This window comes from Pristis pectinata, chromosome 3 (assembly GCF_009764475.1).
Source record: "Pristis pectinata isolate sPriPec2 chromosome 3, sPriPec2.1.pri, whole genome shotgun sequence".
Taxonomy (NCBI): domain Eukaryota; kingdom Metazoa; phylum Chordata; class Chondrichthyes; order Rhinopristiformes; family Pristidae; genus Pristis; species Pristis pectinata.
In genome coordinates this window covers 9261217-9276105 of record NC_067407.1, presented here as the reverse complement: position 1 = coordinate 9276105, position 14889 = coordinate 9261217, and the positions used below count along the sequence as shown (strand labels likewise).

The 14889-nt window shown below is 39.0% G+C and overlaps 1 protein-coding gene across 4 annotated transcripts in view; it reads right to left on the bottom strand.

Moving 5' to 3' along the window:
* Nucleotides 1-14889, bottom strand: part of usp33 (ubiquitin specific peptidase 33) — a 76196-nt gene that overhangs the window by 19836 nt on the left and 41471 nt on the right. For all 4 annotated transcript variants that reach the window (XR_007955992.1, XR_007955993.1, XM_052011911.1 and 1 more), the window contains exons 18-19: nt 13131-13311; nt 3972-4098 (exon numbers count right to left, since the gene is read on the bottom strand). Coding sequence is in view for 2 of the 4 variants with exons in the window: in XM_052011911.1 (XP_051867871.1) it covers nt 3972-4098; nt 13131-13311 (308 nt within the window). In the remaining 2 variants the exon portion in view is untranslated. The remainder of the gene's footprint in view (nt 1-3971; nt 4099-13130; nt 13312-14889) is intronic.

The window sequence follows — 14889 nt, the reverse complement described above, 5'->3', positions numbered from 1 at the left end:
AACCTCTCTGTCATCTGCAAACTTACCAACCCATCCTTCCACTTCCTCATCCAAATCATTTATAAAAATCACAAAGAGCAGGGGTCCTAGAACAGGTCCCTGCAGAACACTAGTCACCAACGTCTAGGTTGAATACTCCCCTTTTACAATGACCCTCTGCCTTCTGTGGGCAAGCCAATTTCAAATCCACACAGCCAATTTTCCATGGATCCCATACCTCATGACTTTCTGAATGAGCCGAGTTTGCTTGTCACATCCTCATAAAACTCAATTAAGCTCGTTGGGCACAACTTGCCCTTCACAAAGTCATGTTGACTATCGCTAATAAGACTACGCTTCTCCAAATGCTCATAAATCATGTCCCTAAGAGTCTGCTCCAGTAACTTGCCCACCACTAATGCAAGACTAACTGGTCTATAATTCCCAGGACTATCCCTTTTACTTTTCTTGAACAATGGAACAATGTTTTCCATCCTCTGGTACCACTCCTGTGGCCAGGGAGGACTCGAAGATCATCGTTAATGCTCCAGCAATCTCTTCCATTGTTTCCCATAGTAACATAGTGTATATCCTGTTCGATCCTGGGGTCTTGTCTATCCTAATGCTTTTCAGTAGCTCCAACAATGCTTTTTTCTTAACCTCGACGTTCTCCAACACATTTGCCTGTTCTATGCTAAGCTCGCATTTGTCTAAGTCCCTCTCACTGGTGAACACTGAAGCAAAATATTCTTTTAGGACCTCCCCTACCTCCTTCGCCTCCAGACATGTTTCTCCTCTCTTATCCCTGAGCGGTTCTACCCTCACCCTAGTCATTCTCTTGTTCACATACATGTAGAATGCCTTAGGGTTTTCCTTAACCCTATTTGCCAAGGGCCTTCTCATGTCCCCTTCTAGCTCTCCCAAGTCCCTTCTAAAACTCCTTCCTGGCTATCTGATTTTTGCTTCCTAATCCTTAAATACGCTTTCTTCTTCCTCTTGACTAAACCTTCCACCTCTCGTTAACCATGGTTCCATCACCCTATCATCCTTTCCTCGTCTCAGCAGAACAAGCCAATCTAGGACCCCATGCAAGTGGTCCCTAAACAACCTCCACATTTCTGCGGTGCATTTACCAGAGAACACGTGTTCCCAGTTTACGCTCCCAAGTTCTTGCCTAACACTATCATAATTTGCCCTCCCCCAATTAAATTCTTTCCCATAATGGTCAGGGAGTTATGGTCAGGGAGTTGTGGTCAGTATCCCCGAAATGCTCATCCACCAAGAGGTCTTTCACCTGACCAGGCTCGTTACCTGTTCACTTTTTCTTTTACTGCCGTTCACTTTTTCTTTTACTGTTGGATTTGTTTACTTAACCATTAAACTCTAAGCCAAAGGTTTGCTGTTTTCCATATTTTGTTACAAAGAACAGTGGCGCAGCGGATAGAGCCGCTGCTTCACAGCACCAGAGAATCAGGTTCATTCCTGACCTGGGGTGCTGTCTGTGTGTAGTTTTCACGTTCTCCCTGTGACTGCACAAGTTGCCTCTGAGTGCTCTGGTTTCCTTCTACATTCCGAAGACGTGCAGGTGATTGACCACTGTAAATTACACTCCCCCAACCCCCCTCACCCTAGTGTGCTTGTGAGTGGTAGAATCTGGGGAGAGTTGATGAGAATGTGGGGAGAATAAAAAACTGGATTAGTGCAGAAATGGGTGGTTGAGGGTTGGCTTGGACTTAGTGGGCAGAAGGCCTTGTTTCTGCACTGTGTGCCTCTGACTCGAAAGCACAAGTTCATTTCAGCCATCGAGTCCATCCCATTCTCCCACTGATTTTCGTCCAGATTCTACCACCCTTCCTACCCCACTAGCAATTTCCAGTGGCTAATTAACTTACAAATCATGACCACTTCGGGATGTGGAAGGAAACCAGAGGTCAGGAAATCCATGTAGTCACAGGGAGAATCTGCAGACACCACACAGACAGCACCAGAGATGAGGATCGATTCCAGGTCGCCAGAGCTGAGAGGCTCCACAATACCTTTTCTGAAGACATGGAGCTAACACAAGCGCACATAGCATAACCAATAGATGAACGAAACAGAAAACCTCTCTATTTGTTTGCTGCAAGTGGTGCAAACTTTAGATAGCTGAGCAAGTGAAAACACTTTCTTAACACTAATAGGTGGGACTCACCTGGAAGAGCAAGTAAAAATAAGGGCTTAAAAATGTGCCTATTTGACTGTTGGATTCAACTCTAAACAAGCTTAGTAATGTAAACAGTAAATGTCAAAACAGGCCTGTATCCAAAGATTTGGCAGAGGAATATTAAATTCTGCACCGTGCAAACTTTACAGCATTTATAGCAAGTGCATTATAGTCATTTATCATTTTCATAGGCTGCAACGAAGGAAGAAAATAAGTGCTGTGTGCTATTTATAAAACTACCTACAGCGTGCACACTCACTGGTGGAACCAACTTCAACCTCCACATATTCTTTTGGAAATCAGATATAATCTGATTACAGTTCCTGACTATTATGTAAATAATGCAGTTCCCCTGAAGGCATTTCTTTTTATTGCAGCTACATTAGAATCGGATCAGTTTTTTACCATGGAGCTGAGAGACAGATTCCAGTGAATCTGCAATGAAATATTTCAGAGGGAGGACGACTTCACAATTATTTTCCGCTTATTGCAGCACAACTGTAAACTGTATCTGGACTTGATGCAGCAAAACTTACAGTCTCTTGTGCTTCTCTTTTTTTCCCCAAAGAAATGAACTAACCTTGTTAGTCTGAGAAAATTCAGTAAACAATGTAGTGACTGACAGCCCAACAGAATATACGAAAAAAGTTAGCTCACTGCCAAAGCTGAATAAAGTGTGGACCATCACAGTAGTCAAACACACAGTAGCAGACATTTCAGAGGCACATAAAAGGTATGGGAAAAGTCAATATAGAAACCTACTTCAAATTCACAGGCATACGGCACATGCCGTTGCAGTTATGCCCAACCAGTGTACAGATGGTAAATCAATCCCATCAGTCCCATACCCTGCTCTTTTCCCATAGCCCTGCAAATAATGCTCCCTTGAGAGTCGATCCAATTCCTGCTTGAAAGCCCCGCTTGATTCTGTTTCAGGCCATGAGTTCCAGATTGTAACTACTCCCTACGTGAAAGTTATTTCTTACATCCTTCTTGTTCCTTTACACAAAATTAAGTCGTGACACCCAGACACTGAGTCTGAGATTGCACCCTGCAAGGGCAAGGTTTGTTAGCTACAGTGACAGGAAATTCTTCAGAGGTCAATGCATGAAATCTGTGTACGGTAGTTTAAGCAAAAGCCCCCAAATCATTTAAAAACCACCTTGTTTCCATGATGTTGCTGGAGGACTGTAAGAGCTCCCCAATGTACTTCCTCAACTGCATTCCACCTCTATTCAAAGTAGTGCCTTTATGTGTAGGGCCTTTAGCTATCACTTAACAGGGTCCACAATGTATGTGCTCTACTCTATAGTAGCGATTTTGATCAATAATTGTGGGATCAGAAATAAAGGAAAAAGTAAACTTGGAGAATTAACAATCAAAGATTCAGGAGTTATTCAGATCTGCATTTCACATATTTTGAGTGAATTCATCTTACAGTGACATCAAAAAGTGTTTAAACCTCCCTGGACTGAAGTGAAATAACTTTGGTATATAATAACACTGCTGGAATAGACAAACATATGAAGGACAGAAAAATGGACATGATTTTTCCCCTCACTATCCCTAGTTAGGCAGTATTCCAATACTCAAGAGTGCTTTGACTCTCAGGTTGGAGAGGCACTGAACAGGGTTTTGCCTGGAGATTGTAGTAGATGTGAGTGGCCAAAATGGACTCTTCTTATTGGGGTGGGGTTGCTGGATTGGTCAAAACGTCAGGTCTTCCGTGAGGCCACAATTTCATGTACCTTTCCACTGATAACGAAAGCTTTCATCAAGAGGAAGTTACCTGTAGAAGAGCACATAAGCCTCTGCATTCTGCACGGTTGACTCAGACACTTGTGTTACAGTTTGGTCATCAAATTCGTACCATCGATCATTCAGGTCATTTAGGCAAAAAGCAGTGTAATGGCCACCTGTAGTTAGAAAGAAAAAGAAATATGAACTTGAACAAATGTACAGCATTCTTAACGATGGGTGCACTGAATAAAAAACACATAACAAATAAGACTATTTGCTCAATGGCTTAGAGCTTACAGGGACTTTGACCAGTTTCTGCAGGACCCCTGCATACCTATTACCTTGGTAATAATTCTCCACACATGGCAAGTAAAAGTTTGATTCTCCGTTCTCCTCAAGATGATCCAAGGAGAGCAAATAAAAGTCATAACATTAGCAACCACAAGAATTTTTGCAGAGGTATCCAACTCTGATTTGAACTATATGCCTTGCCTTTAAGAATATGTTTCAAGTGTCTCAGTTACACTGACTGCTATAATAAACTTCCTGGCGATTTACAATATAAGCATTACCAATCCCGCCCCCACACCAAAGCATCATCCTCTTGACCCTAACTTTTTAAATTCTTTGAACAGTGATAATAAAGATGGAAAGGGTCCTTAGAAGAGTGGGATTATGGGCTTTCTGTACAGGGATGCTTAAAAATAAAAGCCAGAAAGCAATACTTAAATTGTACATGACATTCTACAATTTCATTAGAAAGTGCAACACAAAAAAAACAAATAACAGGAGTCGAGGCAAAAAGCCCCACCTGTGCACGACCAATCTGAAAATCCAAACACCACATCCACTTGTTCTACCTCATCTACTCTAATAAACGCAACCCCAAAGAACTTCAACAGATAAGTCAAATATGATTTCCCTTTCATAAATTCATGCTGACTCACCTCATTATTTTCTAACTGTATTGATATCAAATCCCTCATCAAATTGCAGCATTTTCCCCAACTACTTACAGTAAGCAAACAGACTGGGTGTTAGGAGGGGGGTGGGGGGGGTTTTCTTGGGAAGCTGTTCTGGGCTGTCAGCCAAATCTGCTGCCTAGTTACTTTATCTGTAATTCTACTGTAGTACCTTTTACTGGTATTTTTCAATGGTTTGCTCATCATTCTTTTTTTTAAGCTATATTTAAATAATATTATAACGGATCGAGTTATTAATTTACTTAGTTTTAATGTGAAAGGCTTAAGTCATCCTTTAAAGCGAAAAAAAGATTTTTGCTTATATTAAAAAACTTAAAGCCTCTATTATCTTTCTACAAGAAACTCACATTTGCAATTGTGACATTTCACATTTTTTTTAAATCGATGGAATGGGCTCCAATTTCATTCTTTTCAAGCTAAATCTAAAGGGGTTTCAATTCTTATAGATAAGACAGTTTCATTTGACCAACATAAGGTCATAACTGATACTAATGGTCGTTTTGTTATAATATCAGGGAAAATAAATAATAGACCAATGGTATTGGCTAATATTTATGCTCCAAATACAGATGACCCAGGGTTTTTTGGATGATTTTTGTCATTTCTACCAGACTTGAACTTTTATTCTTTGGTCTTGGGAGGAGATTTTAATCTCTGGTTAGATCCCAAATTAGATAGGTCATCTACTAAATTAGCGGTTCCTAATAAATCAGCTTTATTTCTTCAATCATTTTTAATGAAAACTGGGGTTATTGATGCCTGGCGTTTTTTGCATCCAGAGGATAAGGAATATTCCTTTTTCTCTCATGTTCACCATACATCTTCCAGGATTGATTACTTTTTTATTGATAACCAAATGATTTCATCAGTTCGATCCTGTGACTATAAAGAGATTGCTCTTTCAGATCATGCTCCTGTGCTTCTCTCTTTAAATCTCCCTGGGCTCCCTCAGACAAATAGATTTTGGTGTTTTAACCTAACCTTGTTATCTGATAAAAATTTTTCAATGAAACAAATTACTCTTTTTTTAAAGAGACTTCGTCGGAAGAGATTTCTAGTCTTATCGTTTGGGATTGTTACGGACTCAGTGAAAGTCCCTTTAAGATAGAGAGTGTGTGTGTATGTGTGTGTGGGGCGTGCTTACGTCAATAGAAGATAAAGGACGTAATGACGTTGTTGAAGAAGTCAGAAGAAGAAGAAAGAGAGAGAGAGAAGGGAGAGAGACACCAGCTTGCTTGTTTTCTCTATCGATGGATGAGAAACAATAACTGTGTTTGCCACTGAAATCCATGTATGGAAGTTGGAAGTAATCCGGTGGAGTTCACTTTGTTGCTGACCTGTAGAAGGAAACAGGTATTTGTGTGTGGACGACCACGGTTCGGATGCTTTTCGGGGTGAGGAAGTCACTACCGAGTAAACACTGAAGTGTCGTTTGGGGTTCCATCGTGGAACATTTGGATTTTGTATTTACTCTCTCTATGTTTTTCTACATCTACGTCTTATCTTCAGACAACGGTGGTTGTTGAAGAAGCCCTTGGTCACGTTTCACCTTATGGCTTGCGGAACTGAACTTTAAGAACCATTCTGGAACTTGGAGTTTGGGCCTTTGTCACACACACACACACAAAGAGTTTAGTTTTGGGGTTAACGTTCGAGGTTTAACATTTTTGAATTCTAACATACTAACATTTTTACTTTTATTTTACGTATTATCATAAGTAGTGATTAATAAAATAGTTTTTAACACTGAATCATGCTCAGTGGGTTTCTTTTGTTGCTGGTTCGTGACAAAATACCAGGGAAGTAAGAAAACCGATCCATCAGCCCCAACCTCAGAGGATACTTTCAAAGCCTTATTAGAGGTCAAATTATTTCTTATACGGCAAGCATTAGGAAAAAAGCTGATAGAGAAAGAGCTGATCTAGTTGATCAATTGAAACTATTAGATCAAAAATATGCTTTGGACCTAGATCTGGTTTTATATAAAAGACGAGTTGAAATTAAACCTAAATATGATCTTCTTTTAACTTATCCAATTGAAAGCCAATTTTTAAAAGATAAAAGTCAATTTTATATTCATGGAGATAAAACAGGTAAATTACTGGCTAACCAATTAAAAAGTTCCAGAGCTAGACGGCAAATTAAAGAAATTTCGAAAGCCAGTGGCAAGAGGACAACTGATCTTTTAGAAATAAATGATACTTATAGAGAATTCTATTCTAAACTTCACAGTTCTAATTTTCCCAAAGATAATACTGTAATGGATAAGTTCTTTGACCAGTTAATTGTTCCTACACTTTCCACTGAAAATTGAAAACAGTTGGATCAATCTATTACATACGAGGAAATCGCCGAGGCTGTGCGTCTTTACATTCTGGAAAGATTCTGGATCTGGATGGATTTCCCGGAGAATTCTATAAGGCCTTCTCCTCTTTGCTTATACCTCATTTATGTGCTGTCTTTGTGGATTCTTTTAAATTGGGTAGACTACCACAATCTTTTTATGAAGCTTCTATTTCACTTATTCTTAAGAAAAATAAGAACCCAACAGAATGCGCTTCGTACAGACCAATTTCGCTACTTAATGTGGATGTTAAAATTTTATCTAAAGTTCTAGCTCGTAGATTGGAAAATATCTTACCTTCAATTATATCCAATGATCAGACTGGTTTTATTAAAAATCAATATTCTCATTTTAATATCCGTCCTTTAGTGAATATTATTTATTCTCCCTCTAAGGAAATATCGGAATGTGTGATATCTTTAGATGCTGAGAAGGCCTTTGATCGGATTGAATGGAATTACTTATTTAAAACCCTAGAGAAATTTAATTTCGGGCCTGATTTTATCCAATGGATTAAATTACTTTATTTATCCCCTTCTGCTCGAGTTCTTACTAATTTTCAAAATTCTAAACCTTTTAAACTTCAACGTGGAACCAGACAGGGATGTCCTTTGAGCCCTTTGGTCTTTGATTTGGCCTTAAAACCTTTAGCTATTTCTTTCTGAGAATCTAGAGATATCCTTGGTATCTCCAGAAGAGGTATTAACCATAAAGTTTCTCTATATGCTGATGATTTATTACTCTTTATATCTAATGTTGAAGCTTCCTTACCTCCTATGCTTTCTTTACTTTCTCGCTTTAGTCATTTTTCAGGCTACAAGTTGAACTTATACAAGAGTGAACTTGTTCCTCTGAATAATTTGGTACCATTTGATATTAACATTCCTTTTAAAATTGTAAGAAATCATTTTACCTATCTGGGGGTGTCAATTACTAAAAATTACAAGCATTTAAAGAAAATTTTTTCACCTTACTGCACTAAGTGAAGAGGGTTTTATCAAGTTGGTCTTCCCTTTCTATATCATTGATTGGCCAAATTACTGTTATTAAAATGAATATCTTGCCTAAATTTATCTCTCTATTTCAGGCTTTACCTGTTTTTATTCCTAAATTCTTCTTTGAATCTCTTGAGTCAGTTCTATCTTCTTACATATGGAATAATAAACATCCTAGATTAAATAAAGTTCACCTTCAGAAGGTTAAAAAGAACGGACGTTTAGCCTTACCTAATTTTAGATTTTATTACAGGGCAGTCAATATACGAAATCTTATGTTTTGGTTACATTACATTAATCAAGAGGCTTGTCCAGTATGGGCCTCTTTGGAAATTAACTCTTAAAAAAATTTTCTATTATCTCTTTGCTTGGTTCTCCACTTCCAATATCATTAAATAAACTAACAGATAAATATGTAGTTAAACATGCCTTGAGGATTTGGTTATAATTTAGAAAATATTTTGGTTTATTGAGTTTTTCTTGGTCCAGTCCCAGTTTCTCTAATTATTTTTTTTAAACCTTCTATGACTGATGTAGTTTTTAAAGAGTGGGACAAATTAGGTATTACTTGTTTTCAAGATCTGTTTGTTGGAGGAAACCTTTCTTCGTTTGAATAATTGTCTACCAAGTATAATTTACCAAAAACTCATCTTTTTTTTAGATATTTACAAATTAGGGATTTTCTTCAATCTCAATTACACCCTCTTCTTTTGTGTCCTGATAAGAATTTATTAGATGTAATTTTAAATTTGGAACCCTTTCAGCATGGCTCAATATCTAATTTTTATGACAGATTATTAGGAATGAGTAAGGTGCCACCAGATAAAATTAAAAATGCTTGGGAACAAGACCTGCAGATGTCAATTTCCGAGGAAACTTGGAATGAAATTTTCATGTTGGTTAATACTTCATCATTATGTGCTCGTCACTCTCTCCTTCAATTCAAAGTGGTCCATAGAGCTCACTTGTCTAAAGATAAACTATCCTGTTTTTATTCTGATATATCTCCTTACTGTGATAAATGCAATAACGGAGTGGCTTCCTTAATTCACATGGTTTGGACGTGTCAGAGTCTTAAAAAATATTGGACTGAGGTCTTTCATACTTTTTCTGTACTTTTTAAAATAAATTTTAAACTTAATCCTTTGACTGCACTATTTGGGATTGTTGGAGAAAAAGATATAACTTTGAAGGCTTCTGATTTACGTATTCTGGCTTTTATTTCTCTTATAGCCAGGAGAGCAGTATTGCTTAAATGGAAGGAAGCTACTCCGCCTACGCATATTCAATAGTTACGGGATGTTATGTCATACTTGAATCTAGAGAAGATTCGCTGTTCAGTTTTTGAATCTAACCTAGACTTTCAAACCCTGTGGGGACCCTTTTTGAATTATTTTCAGATATCTGATTTGGGGACTAAAATGCAGATATTGGCTGACACTGTTTTTCCTTGCTGTTTCTTCTATCTAACAGCTTCGGGTTTTAGTAGTGGGGGTAGATTTTTTTTGGTAATAAAATATTTCAATTTTTTCTTCCTTTATTAACTAACTACTATATGTGCTTATTGATTTACAGTATTGTAATCCTAAGTACGATTTAACACAATGTATTCAGTAGTATTTTTACTCTCTTTCTTGATGCATGTACTCTATATTTTTTTCATGGATTTAATAAAAATATTGTAAAAGAAAAGAAAGAGACTAATCATCTGTAGATCACTACTTGCAGAAGTTTCAAGTATCAATGAAATATACAACTTATTTTAAGTGGCTACAGGAATGGATCGATGTTATTTAATATGGAGGTAGCAGAGACGCAATGAGCAAAAATCTGTAATTTCTGTGAAGCTATAAACTACTCTTTACTACAACACAAAAAAGGCCTTCTGACTTCTGGGAATTGCGATACACTTTACAGCCAATGAAATTCACTGCTATAATGCAGGAAATACAGCTGCCAATTTGTACACAGCAGGTTGCAAGATAATGACTGGATAATCTGTTTTTATGAAGGAAATAGAACTGCAAACATTTAGCCATTCAAATGGGAGCCCCAGGTCTCTGCACATGCACTGCCAAACGTGGAAGTCTCGGATTTACTGACAAATTCAGAGTGCCAAATCTGTCATTTCACCCCACCACTGGGATCCAATATTGCAGAGATCCTCTGACATTATTGATTGATAATCGGCCCAACTTGTCCATGTCAACAAAGGTGCCTACCTATGCTTATCCCATCTGCCTTCATTTGGCCCATAACCCTCTAAATCGTTCACATACATGTTGCAGTCCAAATGCATTTTAAACATTGTAGTTGTACCTGCCTCTATTGACTCCTCTGGCAGCTTGTTCTATATACCCACCACCCTCTGTGGAAATACTTGCCCCTCAGGTCCCCTTTAAATCTTTCCCCCTCACCTTAAATTTATACCCTATAGTTAGACTCCCCTACCCTGGAAAAAAGACTATCTACCCTATCTATGGCTCTCAAGATCTTATAAACCTCTCAGCACCCAGCCTCCTTCGCTCCAGGGAAAACAGTTCAAGTCTATCCTTTCTGATTATGCTGCGGAGTAAAAGAAAAACACTGGAAACATGGAGCATGTCACGTAGCATCAGTGGAGAGAAAGAGTTAACGTTTCAGGTTGGCAACCCTTCATCAGAACAGGTTCAGATCATTAAATTGAAAGGTTCTCATTTGTACTCTCACCCGCTCTCCACAGGTGCTACAGAAACTGCTGAATAACTCTGGAAATGCCGATTTCTAGTGTCTGCAGCATCTTACTTTTCGATTATGCTTTTTGAATGCTGCACAAGGATCAGAGAGAATGATTTCAATGGGGATTGTGAGGGGGTGAACAATGATGAAAAGAAGAGGCCGAGTAATTTGTTTATTATTTTGAATTAGCTTAATGCTTTGAATTATTTGTAGGTGGTGTAATTACTGATAAATTACAATATTTTTTATGCCTCTGAATGTTAGAGACATTAAAAAGTTTTTAAAATTTCACAAAGCTTTTTACAGCTGAGGATTTTGCTTTGCTATCTGTCCATGCCTCCAGGGCAGTTTTGAAGATGGATCATCCACAATGAAGACCCTGCCAAAGTCCAAACCGCATAACTACTGTTCACAATGCTTCCAGTCAGCGAGGTGCTCATATATCTCATATCACACTTGAAGTACTGTGTACAGTTTTGGTCACCCTGTTATAGGAAAGACGTGGTTAAACTGGAAAGAGCGCAGAAAAGATTTATGATGATGTTGCCAGGACTAGAGGGCCTGAGTTACAGGGAGAGGTTAGCCCGGCTAGGTTTTTATTCCTTGAAGCGTAGAAGAATGAGGGGTCATCTTATAGAGGTTTATAACATCACGAAGGGCATGGATAAGGTGGACAGTAACAGTCTTTACTCCAGGGTCGGAGAGACCAAAATTAAGGGGCATAGATTTAGGGTGAAGGGGGGAAAGATTTAAAAGGGACTTGAGGGGCAACTTTTTCAGAGGGTGGTGAGTACATGGAACTGCCAGAGGAAGTGGTTGAGGCAGGTACAATAGTATAATTTAAGAAGCACTTGGATAGGCACATGGGGGCGGGGCTTGGAGGGATATGGGCCAAACGCAGGAAATTGGCACTAGCCAAGTGGGCACCATGGTTGGCATGGACACGCTGGGCTGAAGGGTCTGTATCCGTGCTGTATTGCTCTATGACACACGAGGCAGTCATTTGGCCCATTGAGTCTATGCCAGATCTCAAAGCAATCCCATTCTCACACCCATTTGCCTGCAACCTGTTCTCCCTCACGTGCCTATCAACACCCATCCACCTACACACTGCAGGTTAATTTACAGTAGCCAATAAGCCACAAATGTGCATGTCTTTGGGATGTGGGAAGAAACCAGGGCAACCAGAGGGGACCGTTTCGGTCACAGGGAGAACGTGCAAACTCCACACAGTCAGTACTGGAGGTCAGGATTGAACTCAGGTCACTGGAGCTAAGAGGCAACAATACGACCTATGGTACCATAGTGCCACTCGAAAGTTCTTCACCTCTGGGCTGGGTTAAATTATTTTATAACTTAATCTTTGCTCTATTTTCTCCCATTATCTTCACAAAGACAAAACTGGAAAGTGGTCTAACTGCGAATTACAGGAGAAAGTAAAGGAAGTATTAATGTTAAAGGAAAGGTTTATAAAGCTGCCTGAAAAAGCAATAAGTCTGAGGATTGGGAATGTTTCAGAATGGATAACCAAGAAATTGATAAAGTGAAAATAAAATGAGAAGTGTCACAGTCTTTTCCCTAGGGAAGGGAATCTTAAACTAGATAACATAGGTTTAGGGTGAGAGGGGAAAGAATTAAAAGGGACCTGAAGGGCAAGTTTTTCCACACAGGGTCGATGGGTAAATGGAAGAAGCTGCCCGAGGAAGTGGTAGAGGTGGGTATAATTACAATGCTTAAAAGACATTTGGACAGGTACATGGATAGGTCAGGTACTGGGTGCCTACATAGGAGAATTCAATGGCAATTCTGGACAATGGAATCCAGGCTAGCAAGATCTAGTCCTTAGCTTTTTTTCATTAGTCAGATGCTGAAAGATGTTAATTTCAAAAATCTCAAAATGCAGCAATCATTCTGCATTTACTACCTGTGAACAGCTTGTCTTTTTTTAAAATTGTAACACAAAGAGCAAAACGTAAACCAAAACAACGTGAGAAATTCTTGCTCTTCAATGGTGACCTTGGGGGTATTTAAAGTACAAGAGAAGCAGAGACCTGTTTGGTGTTCCATATGTTAACTTAAAATGAAAAATGTCTTAATCTTTCCAAGAATACTACAACTCAATCAGGGTCTTAACATATTATACTGATATTTCAATGAAGTATACTTACAACTGGCTGTACCATGATGGCAGATAACCGATAAAAGTTCATAAGTCGTGATTTGAGAAGGGCTGTCTTTAGCTAGAAAAGGCTGAAGGTCAAGTCCTTCTAATGGAAACGATACATGGTTGTTGATTTTAGTGGAAAACATGAGTTCATGTCTGAATCTCTTCAAGTGAACGCACAAAATCTATAACAGAAGATATAAAACAGTAACTGCACCTTTCAAAATCTTCAATTACAAGTCATTAATTTAAAAACACTATGACTTAAGGAGCTAATTATGACAGATACTCTCCAACATGCAATCCCATAAACCTGAGGGATCTCAATTATATCTTCACGTCCTGGAGTAGGGTTTGAACCCATGACATTCGACTCAAGCATGAGTACTACCACTGACCAGATACCGTTTTACCAGTGGGAAGGTTAAAGCCTAACCTCATTTATATACTTTACAATAGGAATCCATGGAAATCAATCAATCAAGACTGATGTTCCTGATTTCTTCAACTCTTTGCCGTACCAGAACCAACTGTAGTACCAAGCTGGGAGATTGCCCAAGATCAGTGGCTGAACCTCCGATTTTCTGACCTGTGGAGCAACTCTGGGTGAAGGTTTGATTCACTGGGTAAGCAGGGAAGCTCCTGTGTTCTCTTTAATGCAGGTATATCCTCACAACTGCACATCAGCAAGGAAAGGGTGCTTAACCTTGCAAAATCTGATTCTCAAACGAAACAGCTACCAAGATTGGGAGAACTGTCCCACAGACTACTCGAGCAACAGCCTGACATAGTTGTACTTATAGAATAATACCTTACAGACAACAGGCCAGACTCCTCCATCACAATCCCTGGGTACCACCAGCCAGGTACACCCACCAGTGGTGGCATTAGGGTTAGGGTTAGTATATAGACAGGCAGTAGCAGCTCTGAGAGCCCTCAACATTGACCTCAGATTCCATGAAGTCAGGGATGGCATCTGGTCAAACATAGCCAAAGGAACCTCTTCCTCATTATTACCCAATCAACCCCCTTCAATGGATGTGTCACTGCTCCTCCATGTTGAAAATCACTTGGAAGCAGCAGTGAGGGCACAAAATGCACCGTTGGCTAGAGACTTCAAGACCAACCTGGTAGCACCACCGATGACTGAGTCTTAAAACATAGGGCTACCAGACCGAGTCTGTTCCAGGTAATGACTGAACCAACATGAAAGATAAATCTGCTTGACCTTGTCCTCACCAATCTAACTGTAGTAGATGCATCTGTCTATTGAAATGAAATGACCCAGCATTCAAATCAATGCAGAGAATTGCCCCTGGTTTAAGGAGAAGTGCAGAAACACATGGCAGAAGCAGCATATCGAAAAATGAGAAGTTAACTTAGTCAAGTTGCAACACAGGTGTGCTAAACAGGAAAAACAATACGGAATAGAGAGAGATAAGTGATCTCATGACTAATGGATCAGATCAAAATTCTGGTCTTGCTACATCTATTTGTAGATATGGTGGACAATTAAGCAACTAAGAGGCAAAAAAGATGGCTCCAAGATCAGTCAATCAGCAGCAAAGTGATGGAAGGTTTTGTCACTGTGGCTATCAAGTAACCCTTCACTCATCAATAACCAATAATCAGGAACAGTTTCTTCCCCTCCACCATCAGATTTCTGAACAGTCCATGAATCTGTGAACACTACCTCATTATTCCTCTTTTGCTCTATTTATTTATTTTTGTAACTTATGGTAATTTTTATGTCTTTATGTCTT